The sequence below is a fragment of the Phacochoerus africanus genome, chromosome 10, assembly GCF_016906955.1.
Source record: "Phacochoerus africanus isolate WHEZ1 chromosome 10, ROS_Pafr_v1, whole genome shotgun sequence".
NCBI lineage: Eukaryota > Metazoa > Chordata > Mammalia > Artiodactyla > Suidae > Phacochoerus > Phacochoerus africanus.
In genome coordinates, this window is record NC_062553.1 from 818,049 (window position 1) to 834,037 (window position 15,989).

Sequence of the window (15,989 nt, forward strand, 5' to 3'; positions counted from 1 at the left end):
CAACAAGGGTGCCAGGGAAGTGGACTTTTTGAGACCCCAGCCCCCCAGCCAGGAAATCAGAAGATCCCTAGAGTCTGCCTCCTTTTTCCTCTCATTCTGAACAAATACGCACATTAAAGCTGCCGCTTCTAAGATGGCCTCTCCCCAACTGTTACCAAAGCTTGAGTGTCAGGAAAAACAAAATACTCCCATTAGGAAAATACTTACAAGTTCATACTAATATTTTATTAAATAGTGTATCACTTCACTACAATAGATCTATCTTTATAAAACTAAGCAATGTTCTTTTGCAGAAAAAATGTCCCCAGACCTGGCTCTCCCTTACCAGGGTTTGAAACTCCAGGCTGAGGCAGGGCAGGGCACGGCTCCTGGCTGCCCCTCTGATGGCCTTCATCTGTGCGTGGCCCCGAGGACCACAAAGCTGGGCCTTCTCACTCCCAATCCGTGAGTTTGGTGCGGCCATGGGTGAGCTGGGCCAGCTGAGTCCATCTCCCCTGCTTAAAATGACTAGGTTTAGGGGGCTTGGGGCCACTCCCACAGCTCCATCTGTCAGCTGTACCCTGGGCCTGGAACTTCCCTCACTGCTCCCCACCGGCACCACCAGGACCTGGGAAGACGGCTGTCACAGCCTCAACCGCGGAGCACGTCCCCTTCTGAAGGGGCAGATCCTGCGGGGCTGTGACCGGCCTGGTGCCCGTTTTCCAGATGGAGGATGTTGCTGGGGTGCTTGGTCTTCAATTCAGCGCCCTTGCAACCAGGCGTCTAAGACTGGGCCCTTTCCCTGGACTCATGGGCAGCAGAAGGCACGTGGTACAGACCCCTCCGAGGGGTGGGCAGCGCCCACAAACACATGGCTAAAAACAGCCAGCCCCGCACCCAGACCCTGACAGAAAGCCCAAGGTATCCCGGGGCAGGGGGCGGGCCTTGGCCGGCCACGATCCCCGGGAGACCCTGGGCGCTGTTTCCTCCCTGGAGCAGTGACTCGGGTCTCCCCCTCCACTTCCCCGCTCTGTGCCAGGTCCTCAGAGTGGAGGCAGGCTGGGGACAGGAGTGGGGCAGCCTTGGGCAAATCTGAGTCTGTCGGGTAGCTGATGAGGAGCAGTCAAAGGTCTTGTGCCCAGAAATTTAAGGCAAGTGGTTCAGGCGAGGGCCACCTGGGGCAGACCACGGGGTCTCCGGCACAGCGGCCCAGAACGCCCTGGAGACAGACCCAGCACCATGTCCGGTGTCCAGCACGCCACCCCTACTCAGAAGAACAGAGAGTGAGGGACGCAGAGGTGCTGAAAACCAACCCCACTGCAGCAGAAAACTTCAAAAAGCCCTGGCCCTCCTGGCAGCCTCAGGACAGAGGCGAGTCACCCTGCCAACCTGCTGACAGCCTGGATGGAGGCCCTAATTCCTGCCTGCTCTTCAAGGGTCACCGGCAGGGCCAGCGGGCTTATCGGACGGCACACACGTCCAGGATGCAGAAGCGTGCCCGGCAGGTGGGGCAGGGCACTCGGCTGGCCAGCCAGGTGTCAGGGCGCTGTGGGTCCTGGCGGCTGGCGAACCACTTGCCCATGCAGGTGAGGCACCACATGGGGCGGCAGGAGCACTGCTGGCACGCGCCCTCGGCCGCCTCCTGGCAGGTCTTCACCAGCTTCACACTGGCCCGGGTCTGCATGCAGCCGATGCAAGCCTCCAGGTCCTGCGGGCAGGCCAAGGTGGTCAGAGGGAGCCCGCCCGACAGCCCGGTGGTGGCCCCCCCTCAGGAGACATGGCCCTGGGGGCCCAGCCGCCCCCACACCTGGCTGCTGGGGACTGAGTAGGCCGGGTTGGCCTCCACCAGGGAGGCGAAGGTCTCCAGGAACAGGTCGCCCAGGCTCTGGCGGATGACCACGTTGGCTGCGCTGCGGATGGGTGCCCGGAGCTTCTCGCACAGCTCACCGTACTCCGTGGAGTTCAGCCTGCACGAGGTGGGCGCTGCTGGGCTGTCCACCCCCCGCCAGGGCGGGGTGTGGCCCCCCTGCAGCCTGGCCAGCACCCCGGAGCTGACAGCAGGGAGGCCGAGGCTGCGCCCACGTGACCAGGGCACCCACAACCACACAGAACGTGACGGCTTGGCACTGCCCAGCTGCCAGAGGAAGGCCAGCCAGTGAAGACGGCCATGGGGACAGAGCCCACAGAGCTGGCACTGCCCACTGGCCCCACGGGACGGGGACAGGGCGGGCAGAAAGACTGCAGCAGAGGCAGAGGGGCTCATCCTCAGCCGGTCCAGGCCCAGGGTGTGTCCTGGGGGACGGCAGGCCAGACGCAGCCTGAACTAGATGGGAGAACCTCGGCTCAGGCCCGGGTGCCCCCAACATCGCCGGCGTGCTCCCCCCAAGAAGCGGTAGAAGGCGGCTCAAAGGAGGGGATGAAGAAAGAGGAAGCGGGGAGTACCTGGGGGGTGGGCTAGGGACGGGCAGTGGGGGCCTGAGGGAGGGTCACTGGGGAGGGGCAGCCGGAGGCACCAGCCACCCTCATCACCCCTGGGGCAGCACCAAGACCAGAACTTGGGTGCTGGCCGAGCGTCTGGAGCCCAGCAACCCCAGCCTCCGGCCCGCCCCGGCCACACGCAAGCCTACCGGATGTCGAAGGCCGGCACGGCAGGGCTGGCACTGGCCACGCGGATGGTTAGGAGCTGCACGGGCAGGTTCGAGTCTGGCGAGAGGTCATGCTGCTGGGACTGCGTCACGGTCAGGTGCACGTCCTGCTGCTGGGCCACGTGCACGCGGTACGTGGTCACCTTCATCACCCACGTGTCCGTCACAATCACGCGGGCGCCTGGCGCCCCGGTGGCAAACTTGTCAATCCGCCGGAACTCGGTGTTCACGGAGGAAGCGACGGCCCGCCAGCCCGACTGCGGGGGGGCGTAGAGGGCCAGGGCGCGGGCCAGCGGGTGGTGGGCCCAGCGGTCGCGGGACCAGTGGTAGATCAGGGCGCAGGCAGCGGTGGGCAGCGTCAGCGCCAGCAGGAGGAAGAGCCGCCAGGTCTCCGGGGCCTGGCTCGGGGAGTAGAGCCGCTTTTCTGAAGCTGCGAAGCACATGCCCACGTAGTAGCCTGAAGGGGACAGGGCGAGCCGGGCCGTCAGCCTCCCCAGCGGGGGCCCGCCAAGGACCGCCGTGCTGTCCCTGTCCCTCCAGAGCTGGCCTGGGGGGGTGGGGGCACTTCTTCTCATCCGCAGCCCTGGGCCTGGACCTCTGCCCTGGCGGCTCCCAGGGCAGGTGGGCCTCACCGGCCTCCACAGCAGGCCCAAGCCCGCCCTTGTCCTGTCCACGGGAAACATTTTTGTTTCCCTTTTTCTTTTCTCTTTCAACAAGAAAACATCTCTGTTTTTCTTTTTCAGCCGCCTGAAAGAAGCTCCTGGGCCGGGGATTGAACCTGAGCCAGAGCTGCAACCTACACCACCGCTGCAGCAACACCAGCCAGACACTTAACCCACTGCGCTGGACCAGGGATCAAACCGGCGCCTCCAGAGACAAGCCAGAGCATTAACCCCACAGCACCACAGCGGGAACTCCAGAAAACATCTTCCTTACTGCTTTAGCTTTGTACAAGTAACAGCTGAGTACCAGGGGGCAAAAAACAAGAAAAACCTAGAAAAGCAAAAACAAATGCAAGGACCTGGTGTCGCCCAATGCAGGGCTGCCCAGGGGCCATCCGAGGGCTGGATCTTGGCCTCTGGACCTCACCTGCTCTGAGGAGGCAGATCAGAGCCTGGCACATCCCAGACCTGGGACGTCATGTGTCAGACAGCAAGCAAAGAATGACAGAGGCTTGTCCCAAGGGCCGAGGAGCCAGCTCCAGGGCCCCTGCTAGCCAGCGGCAGGCCAATTTGCACGCTGAAATGAACAGTGTAGACAGCGACCTGCAAACAAGTTTGAAACAGCAAAACAACGGCAAATGCTCCTGATCAAGTCGGTACACACACCCGGCTGCACACGCCAGCTCCAAGGTCAGGGACCTTGGATACTTAGCCCACTATGCCACAGCTAAACCCCAAGTTGACGCATTTTAAGCAACTCATTGTGTGTGTGTGTGTGTGTGTGTGTGTGTGTGTGTTCCTATTGTAGCTCAACCACAGGACTAGTAATTCATAAGGATGTGTGTTTGATCCTTGGCCTCGCTCAGTGCGTTAAGGGTCCAGCGTTGCCATGAGCTGCAGTGTAGGTTGCAGACACAGCTTGGATCTGGCATTGCTGTGGCTATGGTGTAGGCCAACAGCTGTAGCTCCAATTTGACCCCTAGCCTGGGAACTTCCATGTGCCGCAGGTGCGGCCCTAAAAAAGCCAAAAAATAATAAGTTTAAAAAAAAAAAAGACGAGATTTCCACAGGCCACAGATGCCACCGCCAAACAAAACAAAACAAAACACATTCCTTGTCGGAGCACAAGGCCAAACTCCACTTCCTCCCCATGTGGCCCCATGAGTCACTCAGCCCACCTTTCTGTCCCCCTCCATCCTGGGATGGTGCTGACCCCACACACACACAGGCTGTTGGGAAGGTGCAGATGGAGGCTCCATAAAGCTGCAGAGATCCTTAGTTCCCAGGGCACAAGCCCCAGGAGAACCCAAACTCTGAGCCATGCCTTTCTCCCGGAAACCGGTGAACGGGCACCCCTGCCCCGCAGGGAAGCTAGGTGGAGCGACCAGCTCCCCACCCTGGCCCTGCCTCTATGCTGGCATGGGCTGTCTTTTGCCCGCCTTCCCCACGGGGCAGGCAGCCCCCAGGCACAGGCCCCCCTCATCAGACCAGCCCTTCCCAGCCACTTTCCACTCTGGCCCAGGCTGTATCTCCCTGATGTCAGCTGGAAACCCCTCCCATGTCCACCAAGCTCCAGACAGGGCTGGCCACCGCCACCTGCCCTCCCCCACTTACGTGTGAGCCCAAGTTCTCCAGAGATTCCGCACCTAGGACCCCACTCTCCAACCAGTCAGCCTCCCAGAGGCCAGTTAGCACCTGGCTCACCTGCCCAGCACAGCCCCTGGCAACACCTGAGCTTCCGGGCCGCACACACGCCTCCCCCCGCCCCGCACCTGGGACGCTCTCAACTGCAGTCGCCCTCCCTGCCTGCCCTTCCTGCACCCCTCTTCCAAGGACTGGGGCCGGCCACCTCTGTTGGCATCATGCCCCTCTCCTGGGAGCTGCCCCTAGGTGACAGCTCCCCACCTGCCCCAGTGACCAGAGCATCCTCTCCCCCAGGGTTCTGCTGCCCGCAAGAGGCAGCTGCAGCCAGCACCCTCCTCCTCACACGGGGCGCTTGGCCCACGGCCTCGGCTCTGCGGCCCGGCGCGCTCCCCCGTCTCTTCCCCCCTGGGGTCCGGGAGATGGGTCTCCAGCGCCCCCCCCCCGCCCCCAGCTCCGCCGCGCGCCCCGCGAGCTCACCGAGCGGCAGCAGCGAGTGGCACAGCAGCGTGGCGGCCGTGCGACGCAGGTGGTAGGGCACGAAGGCGGCGTCCTCGCTGCCCAGCCAGCCCGACAGCAGGTTCTGCACCGTGAGCCCGGCCGAGTGGAACTCGGTGGGCGTGAACACGAAGCATACGGCGAACACCAGGTAGGCCAGCGTGAAGGTGACCTCGGGGCTGTCCATCGCGCCGCCGTAGCCGCCGGGAAGCCGTCCGGGCGAGGCCCCCCGCCCCGGGGCGCAAAACAGGCCTCAGCGTCCGCGTCCGGTAGGCGCCGGGGCCGCGCGGGGCGCCCTGGGACGTGTAGTCCCCACCCTCAGGCCGCTCGCGGGGCGCTCTGGGAAATGAAGTTCCAGGACACCGCTCGCGGCCAGACGTCCTAGCCGCCGCGGCAGTCCTCGCGAGGGTTTGGAGCCTCCCCACGACCCGCCCTGAGGGCGGCGCTGAACCTGGCTCCATTCTACAGCTGGGAATACAGACTCGGGCGAGCAGCTCTCAGGCCCTGGGCCTTTCCGCGCAGCCCAGGCGCGTCTGCGCAGAGCCCGAGATTTCTGGGCGACGGCGGGCCCCGCACTCACCGCCCGCTCTCGAGCCGCGTTTCACCTGCGCCTGCTGGACGAGCCTGGGCTACCGAGAATTCCAGGGGCCGCCCTGCCTAGCGTGCCGCCTCGCCCGGAAGCGGAAGCCGCCTCTTGCGCGCAGCCTCCCATTGGCCGTCGACGCCCTGCGTCCCGCCCCGGCCACGCGCTGATTGGCCGTACGCTCCAACCGTCGGTATTTGAATCGGCGGCGGGCAGCCGGGCTCCCGGACTCGGCGCCTCCCGCTCCTTCGGTTCCGCGCAGCGGCCGGCAGGTAAGACGGCAACCGGGTCCGGGCTCGGGGCTCCGTCCCTGCCTCTTCTGGCCTGTCCTCGGGCCTTAGCCTGTCGCAGTGGCGGCCTGGACGCGGATCTCTGACTCCTCCCGCGGCGCCGCGGTGCCCACTGTAGGCTCCCCTCGCCCCCCTCACCTCGGGGCGCCCCCTTCCCCGGGGTCCCCTCTTCGCCCGCACTCATCCAGCCGGCCTGGCCGCAGCTGGCAGCGGAGCCGGTGGGCTCTCGGCCCTGCCTCCCGAGGACGCCTAGTGGCCCCTATGTCGCTCTCCACGAGGACTCTCCGGCCGGTCGCGCCGGCCTTCCCTCTCCCCGGTGACCTCGCCCAGCCCCCGGCCCCCTGTGGCGGTGACCCGCGCAGGCACTCCGCCCCTGACCAGCCGCCGCCTTGCTGCCCGGCCCCTCCTCCCGGCGCAGCCCCACCTGTGAGTCATCACCGACCCGGCGGCACCTGCAGCAGAAACCTGGGCTCCAGCGCTGATTCTCCGGAACCAGCCGGCAGGCCCTCGACGCCAGTCCTCCTCCGCGCTGGCCTCGCCCCTTCTGCTCAGGAGCCGCCTCCCTGGCCCCCCGTCATTAGTAGGAGCCAAACCCGTAGAGGCTGCCATTGTCGCACCCCCACTTTCCCCAGGTGAAGGGATCCCACAGAAAGGGTGCTCTAAGTCTCCCTCCTGTGTCCCAGGGCCCTCCGGCCCCTCCCCGTTTCACCCCGTCACCCAGGGCAAACCCAGTAGTCCCCCTTGACTTAGGCTTCCCTTTCCCACCTCCCCACGCCGCGTGTGGGCCTGCTGGCCAAGACAGGGCTGACCGCTCCCCCCCCTGGCCACAGACAAGAGGCTCTGGCTCCCTGCTTTCCTCCTCCCGCTCCCTGCTCCACACGCAGCACCCAACCCCACACCCTCCAGGCGGCTCATCCCCCTGACCTCACCTCCTTCCAGGCCACCCGTGTTCCTTAGGCCCCAGCCGTTTTGCTCCTGCAGCTGAGGTCCCCGGGGCCCCCACCCCCAGCAGGTACCTGTGCTGCCCCTTTGGGCAGGTCACTGCCCAGTTTTCTGGTGACTCCTAAGTTGGGAATGCCGGGTAGGTGACCATGATGAATTTGGGAAGGAGGAGTAGGACTATTCTGGAACCTCGTGGACCCGACCGGAGGCCCCTGGTGTGTTTCTAGTCTCCAAACCCTGGTGTAGAAGCGCCTCAACTCCCCACAGGTGATCCTGCACGTGCCGCTTGTTACCATCCCGGCTCCTCCTCTGAGCCTTGGCCCTCCTGGCGCCCCCGTCGGTGGGCAGAGAGCCAGCTGCCCTGCCCTTCTGCTTTTCTGCCCTCCTCCATCTCGGCTGCCTGCTCCAGCCCCGGTGCCCAGGCCTCTGCCAGTTTTGTCACAGATCAGCCCTTATCTGTCTCCCAACCTTTACCCACAAAGTTCCAGTTATTTTGAGGACCTGTTCTTCCTTCTTGCCCTGTGGGCTGAGAGCCCTCTTAGCTCTTTCTCCTGGGAGGGGCAGCTCCCCCCAGAGCGGAATAAGGACACGCTCTGGCAGAGGACATGCTGCCTGCGGTGTCTCACACACACACACGCCCGTGCAGGAAGGGGACGTCCACCCTGCGGCACCGTGGGGTCAGCTCGCTTGTTTTCCCACCTGTGCGTCCAGACGACAGGGTGTCACCGCCCTCCTCTTGACTCACAGCTCTGCTTTCCCAGAATGAGTCTGCACGTCTTCAGTGATGAAAATGTCACTGGTGACAGAAGTACAGAAAATTGCGACTTCCTGTTTTCACCACTGGAACTTACCGGAAGATCATCTGTTCTCCGGCTGTCCCAGAAAGAAAATGTGCCGCCCAAGAGCACAGCCAAAGCCATGAAGGTGAGCCCCGCGGATCTCCTGGGGGTCACACGCGCAGTCCCGGGGCCTGCTTTCCCGGTGCCTTAGCCAGCTGGCCGGGCGGGGCCCGGTGGCTTCTAGTGTGGTGGGGGAAGGTGTGAATTATTGCACAGGTGCCTTCCTGCCTCCCCGACAGGTGACTTTTCAGACACCTCTGCGGGATCCACAGACTCACCGGATCTTGAGTCCCAGCATGGGCAGCAAGCTGGACGCTTCTTCGGCTCTAGGGGACACCGTTGGACTAGAAAGCTCTCATCAAGGCCGGGCCCGGAAAGAGAGGTGAGTGTTGGCGCTATTTGGCAACCCACAATCGGTAACCTCTCCGACGGACTCGGCAGGAAAACGTCCGAGCTGGTTCCTCCTGGTCTCTGCTCCAAGTTTGTGTGGAAGTTGGAAGTCGTTTCTTCCTGGAAAGCGAATTGCGAAACGGGGGAAGTTTAAACCTCACACTCCACTCCTCTGTTGTGCCCTTGCCGACAATTTGGCCTTGGTTTTTGTTTGTCTCTGGGCGTGAAATGTCCTGGCCGCATTTCCATGGAGGGACACTGTGGCTTTGCTGCCTTTCTTCCCTCCTGCCATGCCCGTGGCAGGCACAAGTTCCCGGCACAGGCGTTGAACCCACGCCAGAGCCGCAGCCTGAGCCCCTGCAGTGACAGAGCCAGGTGCTTAGCTCACTGAGCCACAGGGGAGCTCCCTGCTGCCTTCTTAGCCTCCCACTTGGCTCTCCCTCCGCTTGCAAGTCAGCCTCCCATTCTCAACATCAGGCCTTGAAAAAAGCTTACGGACAGGGCTTAGTTCTAGAGGCAGAAGAGCTGTCTGTCCCGTGCTGTGGTCAGAGGCTCAGATTTTAAACACGTGACTGGCGGCAGAAGCTTTTTTGCAACCTTGCCAACCATGGGCTTGGGTGTGGTGGTCACCTCGCACCTGCCAGGGCTTTTCCTGCTTCCGTCTGGAGATGAGGAACCTGGCGCAGAAGTTCCTGGGCCAGGGATCGAACCTGAGCCACAGCAGTGACAACGCCAAATCCTTAACCACTAGGCCACCAGGGAACTCCTATGCTTGCTTTTTCTCTTAAACGGATTTCAGCCAAAGACAGCTAACGTGCCCCCACCCAACCCAAGGGAAGTGTCCTCCGGCCGAGTGCCCATCTCCCCGTGGGGGACCCTGCAGTCCTGGCTCTCCCCTCGCCCAGCTTTCCGTGCTGCTTCTCAACACCAATGTTTTTTTCACTTTCCTTTTTGAGATTCAGCCGGCTGAGGTCAGCGTGACTCCAGGCGCGCGAGCCGCTCCAGGCCTGCAGAGCAGAGGCGGTGGGCCCCGGGGCTGGGCCTGCTCTGTCCGAAGGCAGCGTCCTTGACCTGCCCTTTCTCCCTCCAGTGAGAAGCCTAACCCTCATGTGCCCTGGCTGGTGGTCCCCTGCTGGAAGGGGACATGGGCTGGCGTGGGGAGCCTGACTCTGACCGTGGCCGTCGGGTTCCTGCGCTCAGTGCCCATGTCTCTGGGTGGCCCCCCAGCATGGCTCTGCGGGACACACTTGGGAAACCGCCCCTGGGAGAGGGTTGACTGGATGCCCTCTTTTTCCTGTCTTTAGCTAATGTTGTCACATGGACTCAGACCTAGAAACCTGTCTGGTCCTTACTTAGAGTTAAGTGAGTCTATTTCTAAAAAGCCAACAGCTTACCAAGGAAACAGACACCGGAACCACCGATGGAATTCTCCCGAAACCAGCAGTGGCCGATGCCCATCCTCCTCCGGGGGGCCCGACACCAGCCTCTGAAGAGCAGCACCCCGACAGGCCTCCCGCAACCCCCCTGGCCAGCCCGGATCCCCCCAGCTCTCCCCAGATGCCAGAACGTGCTGAGAGCCAAGTGGCGCCCGGCGGACAAGGCTCCTGCAGCCCCGCTCACAGCCCGCAGAGACACGGCCGCCCTCATCCCTCAGAGGACAGCCTCGCGGCCGCCTCCGCACCACCGCCCCAAGACCGGGCAGAGGAGCCGCTTGGAGCCCCCGGGGAGAAGGGTGTGCCCTCTCCCTCTGCCAGAGCCCGAGGAGAAGAGCCCCTGGTGGACCAGCCGGGCGAGGCCCCGGCAGGCTCCGAGGACACTGCTGGCCGCGAGGATGCTGGCCCTGCTGCGGCCGGAGGGGCCCCGTCCCCCAGTCCTCGGAAGCACGAGGCCGAGGGCCAGACGGCCGACCGTCCGAGGGGTGGGCCTGTGAGGCTGGAATTTGACTTCTCTGACAGTGCCACCAGCAAAAGGCCACCCCCACTGAGGAAACGGGGGAAGACCCCAGGTCTCCAGCCTCCCTCGAGGAGACCCAAGGCAAAGCAGGGGAAGGTCCCCGGGGAGGCGGGCGAGGGTCTGGACGGCAACCCGCTCGGAGGCGATGGGGAGGCCCGGACCCCGGAGCCCTGCCTGAGCAGGCCGGCCGGGCCCGCGGCCGCAGAGGACACGTCTCCGAGCCGGTGAGCACGGGGGCAGTGGGGGCAGCGGCCCAGACCAGAAATGCCCCCTGCAGCCCTGTGGGCCTGGGCACACGCGGCCCGGGGGTGGGGGGAGCAGCAGGGAGCGTCCGTGTGGCTGTGTCCCCTGCCGGGCAGGCTGTCCTGCTGTTTGAGCACGTGCTCTCCCAGACAACACCTGGCAAAGTCCCCTGCGTGAGGGCTGCCCGGGGACACTGCTGAGGGGCTCAAGGCCTCCAGGCCTCTCCCTGGCTTCTGTGGCGCTTCGCCGGTGGAAGGGATGAGTGGGTCCTTGGGGTTGGCTGTTTCTTGCGTTGGCATGACCTCAGAGCACCTTGCCTGCTCCTAAGAAGTGGTTCTCATTCAGGTGAGGTTGGGGGCCTGGCTTAGCCCAGAGCCTGGGCAGGTGGCAGCTCAGTGCCAGAGGGGGAGGCGTGGGGCACAGGCCCTGCTGACCCCATCTCTTCAGGCAGGTGCCTTCAGCGTCAGTGGATGACGTGCCAGGGCTGCAGCCCATGGCGGGGACCCCAGGAGCCACTGGCGAGGTAGGGAGCACAGCTCGGCCTCGTGCGGGGAGTGGAGGTGCCTGGGTGGGGCTCACCGCTCCACCCCCCGTCCCCTCGCTCCCACGGGCCCAAGGTGACCCCAGCCTCCCTTCCAGGAGGGGGCCACAGATGCCTCGGGCACACCAGCTCCCACCTGCAGCCCTACGCCCCCTGTTCCGTGCAGCCCAGGGCCTGCCCCAGACCTGAGTGGAGAGCAGTTCCGGGACCCCGCCGACGGTATGTCCCTCCTCCGTCCTCGTGGCCACAGCGCTTGGCACGTGTCCGTGAGCACAGGCGTTCAGGGGCATCTGCAGGTGACCGTCCCGTGGGCAACTCTGTTCCCCAACTTCGGTGATCCGCAGGGGAGCTTCTGGTTTATCGGGAGGCAGGCACTTTCAGAATAGAGCTGAGACCTTTGACGTAAAATCTGGAGTTCCCGTCGTGGCGCAGCAGAAACGAGTCCGACTGGGAACCGTGAGGTTGCGGGTTTGATCCCTGACCTTGCTCCGTGGGTTAAGGATCGGGTGTTGCTGTGAGCTGTGGTGTAGGTTGCAGATGCGGCTCGGATCTGCCGTTGCTGGGGTGTAGGCCGGGAGCTATAGCTCCGATTCCACCCCTAGCCTGGGAACGTCCACATGCCGTGAGTGTGCTTAAAAAGACGAAAGAAAAAAAAAGTTAAAGGACTTCCCTAGGCTGGATTTTTCCACAGCAGTTCTCAACCCAGGGAACCTGGCTCCCAGGGGTCACTTTTGTCTTTTTAGGGCGGCACCCGCGGCATAGGGAGGTTCCCGGGCTAGGGGTCGAATTGGAGCTGCAGGTGCCAGCCAACAGCACAGCCACAGCAGCTCAGAATCCGAGCCGCGTCTGCGACCTACACCACAGCTCAGGGCAACGCCAGACCCTTAACCCACTGAGCGAGGCCAGAGATTGAACCCATATCCTCGTGGATACGAGTCAGATTTGTTTCCGGGGCGCCACACCAGAAACTCCCCACGGGTCACCCTTGGTTGTCATGCCTGGGGGTGCTGTCAGTGCCCTGCGGTGCACAGCATGGCCCCCAGAACCATCCAGGCCCAGGCATCCTGAGCCAAGGACGGCAGCCCCGCTTTCCAGCAAAGGGCTGCCTCGGGGGGGGGGGGGGGGGAGGAGGGGCCGCCCCTGCCTCGGGGGGGCTGGGTGCCCCAGCTACCGCCTCCCTCTCAGTCCTAGGCACGGGCGCCGAGGTGGACTACCTGGAGCAGTTCGGGGCCTCCTCCGTGAGTACCTGTCCTAAGGCGCGGCCCCCAGGACAGCCCCGCGTCTCGCCCCGCTTGGCCCACGCGGCTGCTCTTCCCAGGGGGGAGGGTCCTGTCCCGTCCTGGCTGGGCACCCCCGCCGGCCGCTCTGCTGCCACTCGGGCGCCCGTGAACCTGCCCCCACCCTCCACAGTTTAAGGACTCAGCCCTGCGGAAACAGTCCCTGTACCTCAAGTTTGACCCGCTCCTGCAGGACAGCCCTCGGCGACCGGCGCCCGCAGGCCCCAAGCTGAGCAGGTGTGTCTCCTTCCACCTCGGGGCGCAGGCAGGTGGGAGGGAATGGGAACCAGACGCTGGAGCAGGACAGGCCCGTGGCTGGGGTCCGAGTCTGAGTGGCCTGGCCGACAACCCTGTCTCTCCTGCACCCGCGGGGCCACGCTTGTGCCTTGGCGGAGTCCAGCAGCCGGACAAGCAGAGAGGCCCACGGGTCCCCAGAACCTGTGCTCTGGCCTCGGGGGCCCCGGGCTGACCCCTGCCCTGCATGTTGGGTTCCTCCTGGTTGCAGCGCGTGTGGCATGGACGCCCCTTCCTCGGGAAGCGCCCCGGAGGCCGCACTGCTGGACCTGGACTTCCTGGAAGCACCGGCCCTTCCTGTGAGTGCTTCAGCCCTTTGTGCTCTGAAGAGACGCACGGTGCTGGAAGGGCCTGGGTTTTCTGCTCGAAGATCCGAAGGCCAGCTCCTTGCCGTCGGGGGAGCGGACGGGGTGGAGGTGGGCGCCGGAGGAGGAGCGCGTGGCCCAGCGGGTCTTCGTCGCCCACAGGCACTTGGCCCAGCCCCCAGTGACCTGGGGCCCGGGGGCCCGCTGCTGCCCGTGGGGCCCATCGTGGACGTGCTGCAGTACAGCCAGAGGGACCTGGACGCAGCGGTGAGGACGAGGGCTGGGGGGGCGGTGGTGGCTTACTGGCTGCCGTCCTTGGCGCGGCTCCATGCATGGGCCTCCCGCAGCTGCAGGCCGAATGGCCGGCCTCCACTTACAGACCCGCAAGCCAGGCCCCAGTGAGCCGAGTGTCCTGTGTCCCCCCAGCCTCCCATGTTGAGCTCATTCGCGGGCGGGGGTCTGGGCCTCCTCCGTGGGGGCCGGTCTGGGTCGTCCTGGGGGTAGCAGCCCCAGGCCCTCTCATCGCCCGACGACGCCCTGGGCAGTGTCCAGCTGGTCCTCTCTCCGGGAGGCCTGTGTGCCAGGCCCAGGGTGGGCCGTACACCTGGCCAGATGCGCCCAGGCCACCCCCGCAGCAGCTGTGTCCTGCCCAGAGCCAGCCCAGCAGCCCCCAGCACCCACCCCCCACTTCCAGGCTGTGTCCCCCTCTGCTGCTGGGCCCTCCCCCTGCGGGCTGCTCCCCAGCCATGCCTGTGTCAGGTGTCCCCACCCACACACCCACCCCACGCCAGCCACCCAGCCTGGCGACACCTGGCGAGGGAGGGCGCCCAGCACCGAGTCGGGTGTGCGGTCTGCGCAGGTGGAAGCAACACAGAAGGAGAACGCGGAGCTGAGGAGCAGGTGCACGGAGCTGCAGGAGAAGGTCCTAGAGATGGGGTAAGGCCACGCGGTAGCTCCGGCCGGGCCGCCCGCCACAGCGCTCGCTCGGGGCGCTCACGGCGCGTCTGCGCTCCTCCCACAGGAAGATCATGGACGGGTTTGAGGAGACCGTGTACCAGGCGATGGGTGAGTGTGGGGACAGGCCCTTTTCCTGGCAGCCGTTCCCACCGCCTGCCTGCCGGCCATGGCCCCTGGGCTGGACGGCTGGTGGGGTCAAGGTGGCAGACAGACTGGGTCGCTCCCGTGGGCACTGCGCCCAGGGTCTCCCCTCCCGCAGGTGGCTGCTCTCCGTGGGAGCTGAGCCCCGGGCATGTCCCAGCTGCCGCGGGGGCAGCGGCCCCGAATGGGCGGGCAGCTCTGGCTCCGGGTCCTGCGGGCCTCAGCCCAGGGTTCCCTGCCCCCTGCGCCTGGTTCTGGGTGGAGGTGGTATCGGGGCGACAGCTGTTTCCTGGGCGCGTGTGACCTCGGGCCCTACCCTGCGAGACCCTGAGAGAGGGAACTCGTGCCCCCGCCCAGCGGGCTCGGCGCCGGTCGTCTGTGGAGCCGCTGGCTGGCGGCCCCGCTAACCGGGTGCCTGTCCTCCTTCCTTAAGAGGAAGCTCAGAAGCAGAAGGAACTCGCCCGAGCTGAGGTCCAGAAGGCGCTCCAAGAGCAGGAGCACGTCGGCGCCGACCTGCGCTCCGTGGAGAAGTCCTTCTCCGAACTCTTCAGGCGCTTCGAGAAGCAGAAGGAAGTGATCGAAGGCTACCGCACGGTAGGCGCCAGGGCGGGCCTGAGGCCCTGGCGATGCGGTGGTTGCCAGCAGGGCTGCGTGACAGCAGCGGTGGGGGTGGGAGGCTGGGGGCCCTGCAGGACGCGGGAGACAAGCTGGGCCTTGGCCGTGACCCTGCTGCTGTCATGTCCCTCCTGGGGCAGCAGGGCAGGCACGGGCTGTTCCCAGGGGTGCCCTGGCATGGGGGCCGTGGGGTCAGGCCCAGCGTCCAGAGGCCCTCCTGAAGCTCGGGGCAGGGAGGCCTGGGGCCGTGCATGTGGCGGGCGTCTCTGAGGGACCCCGCCAAGGGCTGTGCCATCCGCGGCCCAGAGGGCCTGCACGGGCCCCTGAGCCCCGACGCCTTGCGCTCTCGTCCCCCCCACCCCGGCCCCTCGAAGAACGAGGCGTCGCTGAAGAAGTGCGTGGAGGAGTACATGGAGCGGCTGGAGAAGGAGGGCCAGCGGTACCAGGCGCTGAAGGCCCACGCGGAGGAGAAGCTGCAGCTGTGAGTGTCAGCGGGGGCGGGGGGTGTCCCCGGGGCCGGGGCCCGGGCCCGCCAGGACTCAGCCCTGCCCCTCGCTGCTCCAGGGCCAGCGAGGAGATGGCCCAGGTGCGGAGCAAGGCCCAGGCCGAGGTCCTGGCGCTGCAGGCCGTCCTGAAGAAGGAGCAGATGCGCGTCCAGTCGCTGGAGAAGGCCATGGAGCAGAAGGTGGGCTGGGGGCACGCGGGGCGGGAGGGGGGCCAGCCCTCCAGCTTCCAGCAGCAGCCCCCAGGCCTGCTCCGGGCTCCGAGCCCTGCAAGCAAGCTGGGGGTCCCGACTTGCCGCCCTCAGACTAAGGAAAATGACGAACTGACCAGAATCTGTGACGACCTCATTTCCAAGATGGAGAGGATCTGACGGCGCAGCCCCGACCTCGGCCGGCCGCCTGTCTGTCTGTCGGGGCTTTTCTTCTCTGTTCCCCTCACCTCGTTTTTAGGAAGAAGTCTCAATAAAGAAATAAGTCTGAGCCCTGGAGCGGTCCTGGTCTTGACGGACGGGATGGTTCGGCTGAGCCGACCACGGCTGCCGTCCTCCCTCGGACCACAGGTCAAAACCCAAGAGGGCCCACGTTCGTTGTTGTTCAGGGCTGCACGCACAGCACGGGGAAGTTGCTGGGCCGGGGATCGAACCCGAGTCCCAACTGCGACCTGTGTCTCAACTCCCTGCACCGGCCGGGA

The 15,989-nt window shown here is 65.1% G+C and overlaps 2 protein-coding genes across 5 annotated transcripts; one reads left to right on the top strand and one right to left on the bottom strand.

The window, feature by feature from the left end:
• Window positions 1–203: 203 nt before the first annotated feature.
• On the bottom strand, window positions 204–5,743 carry TMEM129 (transmembrane protein 129, E3 ubiquitin ligase). Of its 2 annotated transcripts, XM_047798421.1 has the most exons (4): window positions 5,408–5,743; window positions 2,607–3,081; window positions 1,787–1,946; window positions 204–1,687 (listed from the first exon to the last, which is right to left on the bottom strand). In XM_047798421.1, exons 1-4 carry the CDS (start codon window positions 5,610–5,612, stop codon window positions 1,439–1,441), a joined length of 1,089 nt encoding a protein of 362 aa, XP_047654377.1. In that variant the 5' UTR covers window positions 5,613–5,743; the 3' UTR covers window positions 204–1,438. The 2 variants fall into 2 exon arrangements, with proteins under 2 accessions (XP_047654377.1, XP_047654378.1); XM_047798422.1 differs by lacking the exon at window positions 1,787–1,946.
• A 418-nt stretch (window positions 5,744–6,161) lies between these two features.
• Window positions 6,162–15,778, top strand: TACC3 (transforming acidic coiled-coil containing protein 3). Of its 3 annotated transcripts, none has more exons than XM_047798416.1 (16): window positions 6,162–6,280; window positions 8,002–8,164; window positions 8,319–8,461; window positions 9,852–10,646; window positions 11,113–11,188; window positions 11,305–11,425; window positions 12,392–12,444; window positions 12,617–12,720; window positions 12,989–13,076; window positions 13,245–13,349; window positions 13,942–14,018; window positions 14,104–14,147; window positions 14,614–14,774; window positions 15,170–15,276; window positions 15,360–15,480; window positions 15,604–15,778. In XM_047798416.1, exons 2-16 carry the CDS (start codon window positions 8,003–8,005, stop codon window positions 15,667–15,669), a joined length of 2,223 nt encoding a protein of 740 aa, XP_047654372.1. In that variant the 5' UTR covers window positions 6,162–6,280; window position 8,002; the 3' UTR covers window positions 15,670–15,778. The 3 variants fall into 3 exon arrangements, with proteins under 3 accessions (XP_047654372.1, XP_047654373.1, XP_047654374.1); XM_047798417.1 differs by having other exon boundaries at window positions 6,178–6,280; window positions 7,988–8,164; XM_047798418.1 differs by lacking the exon at window positions 6,162–6,280 and adding an exon at window positions 6,443–7,507.
• Window positions 15,779–15,989: the final 211 nt, after the last annotated feature.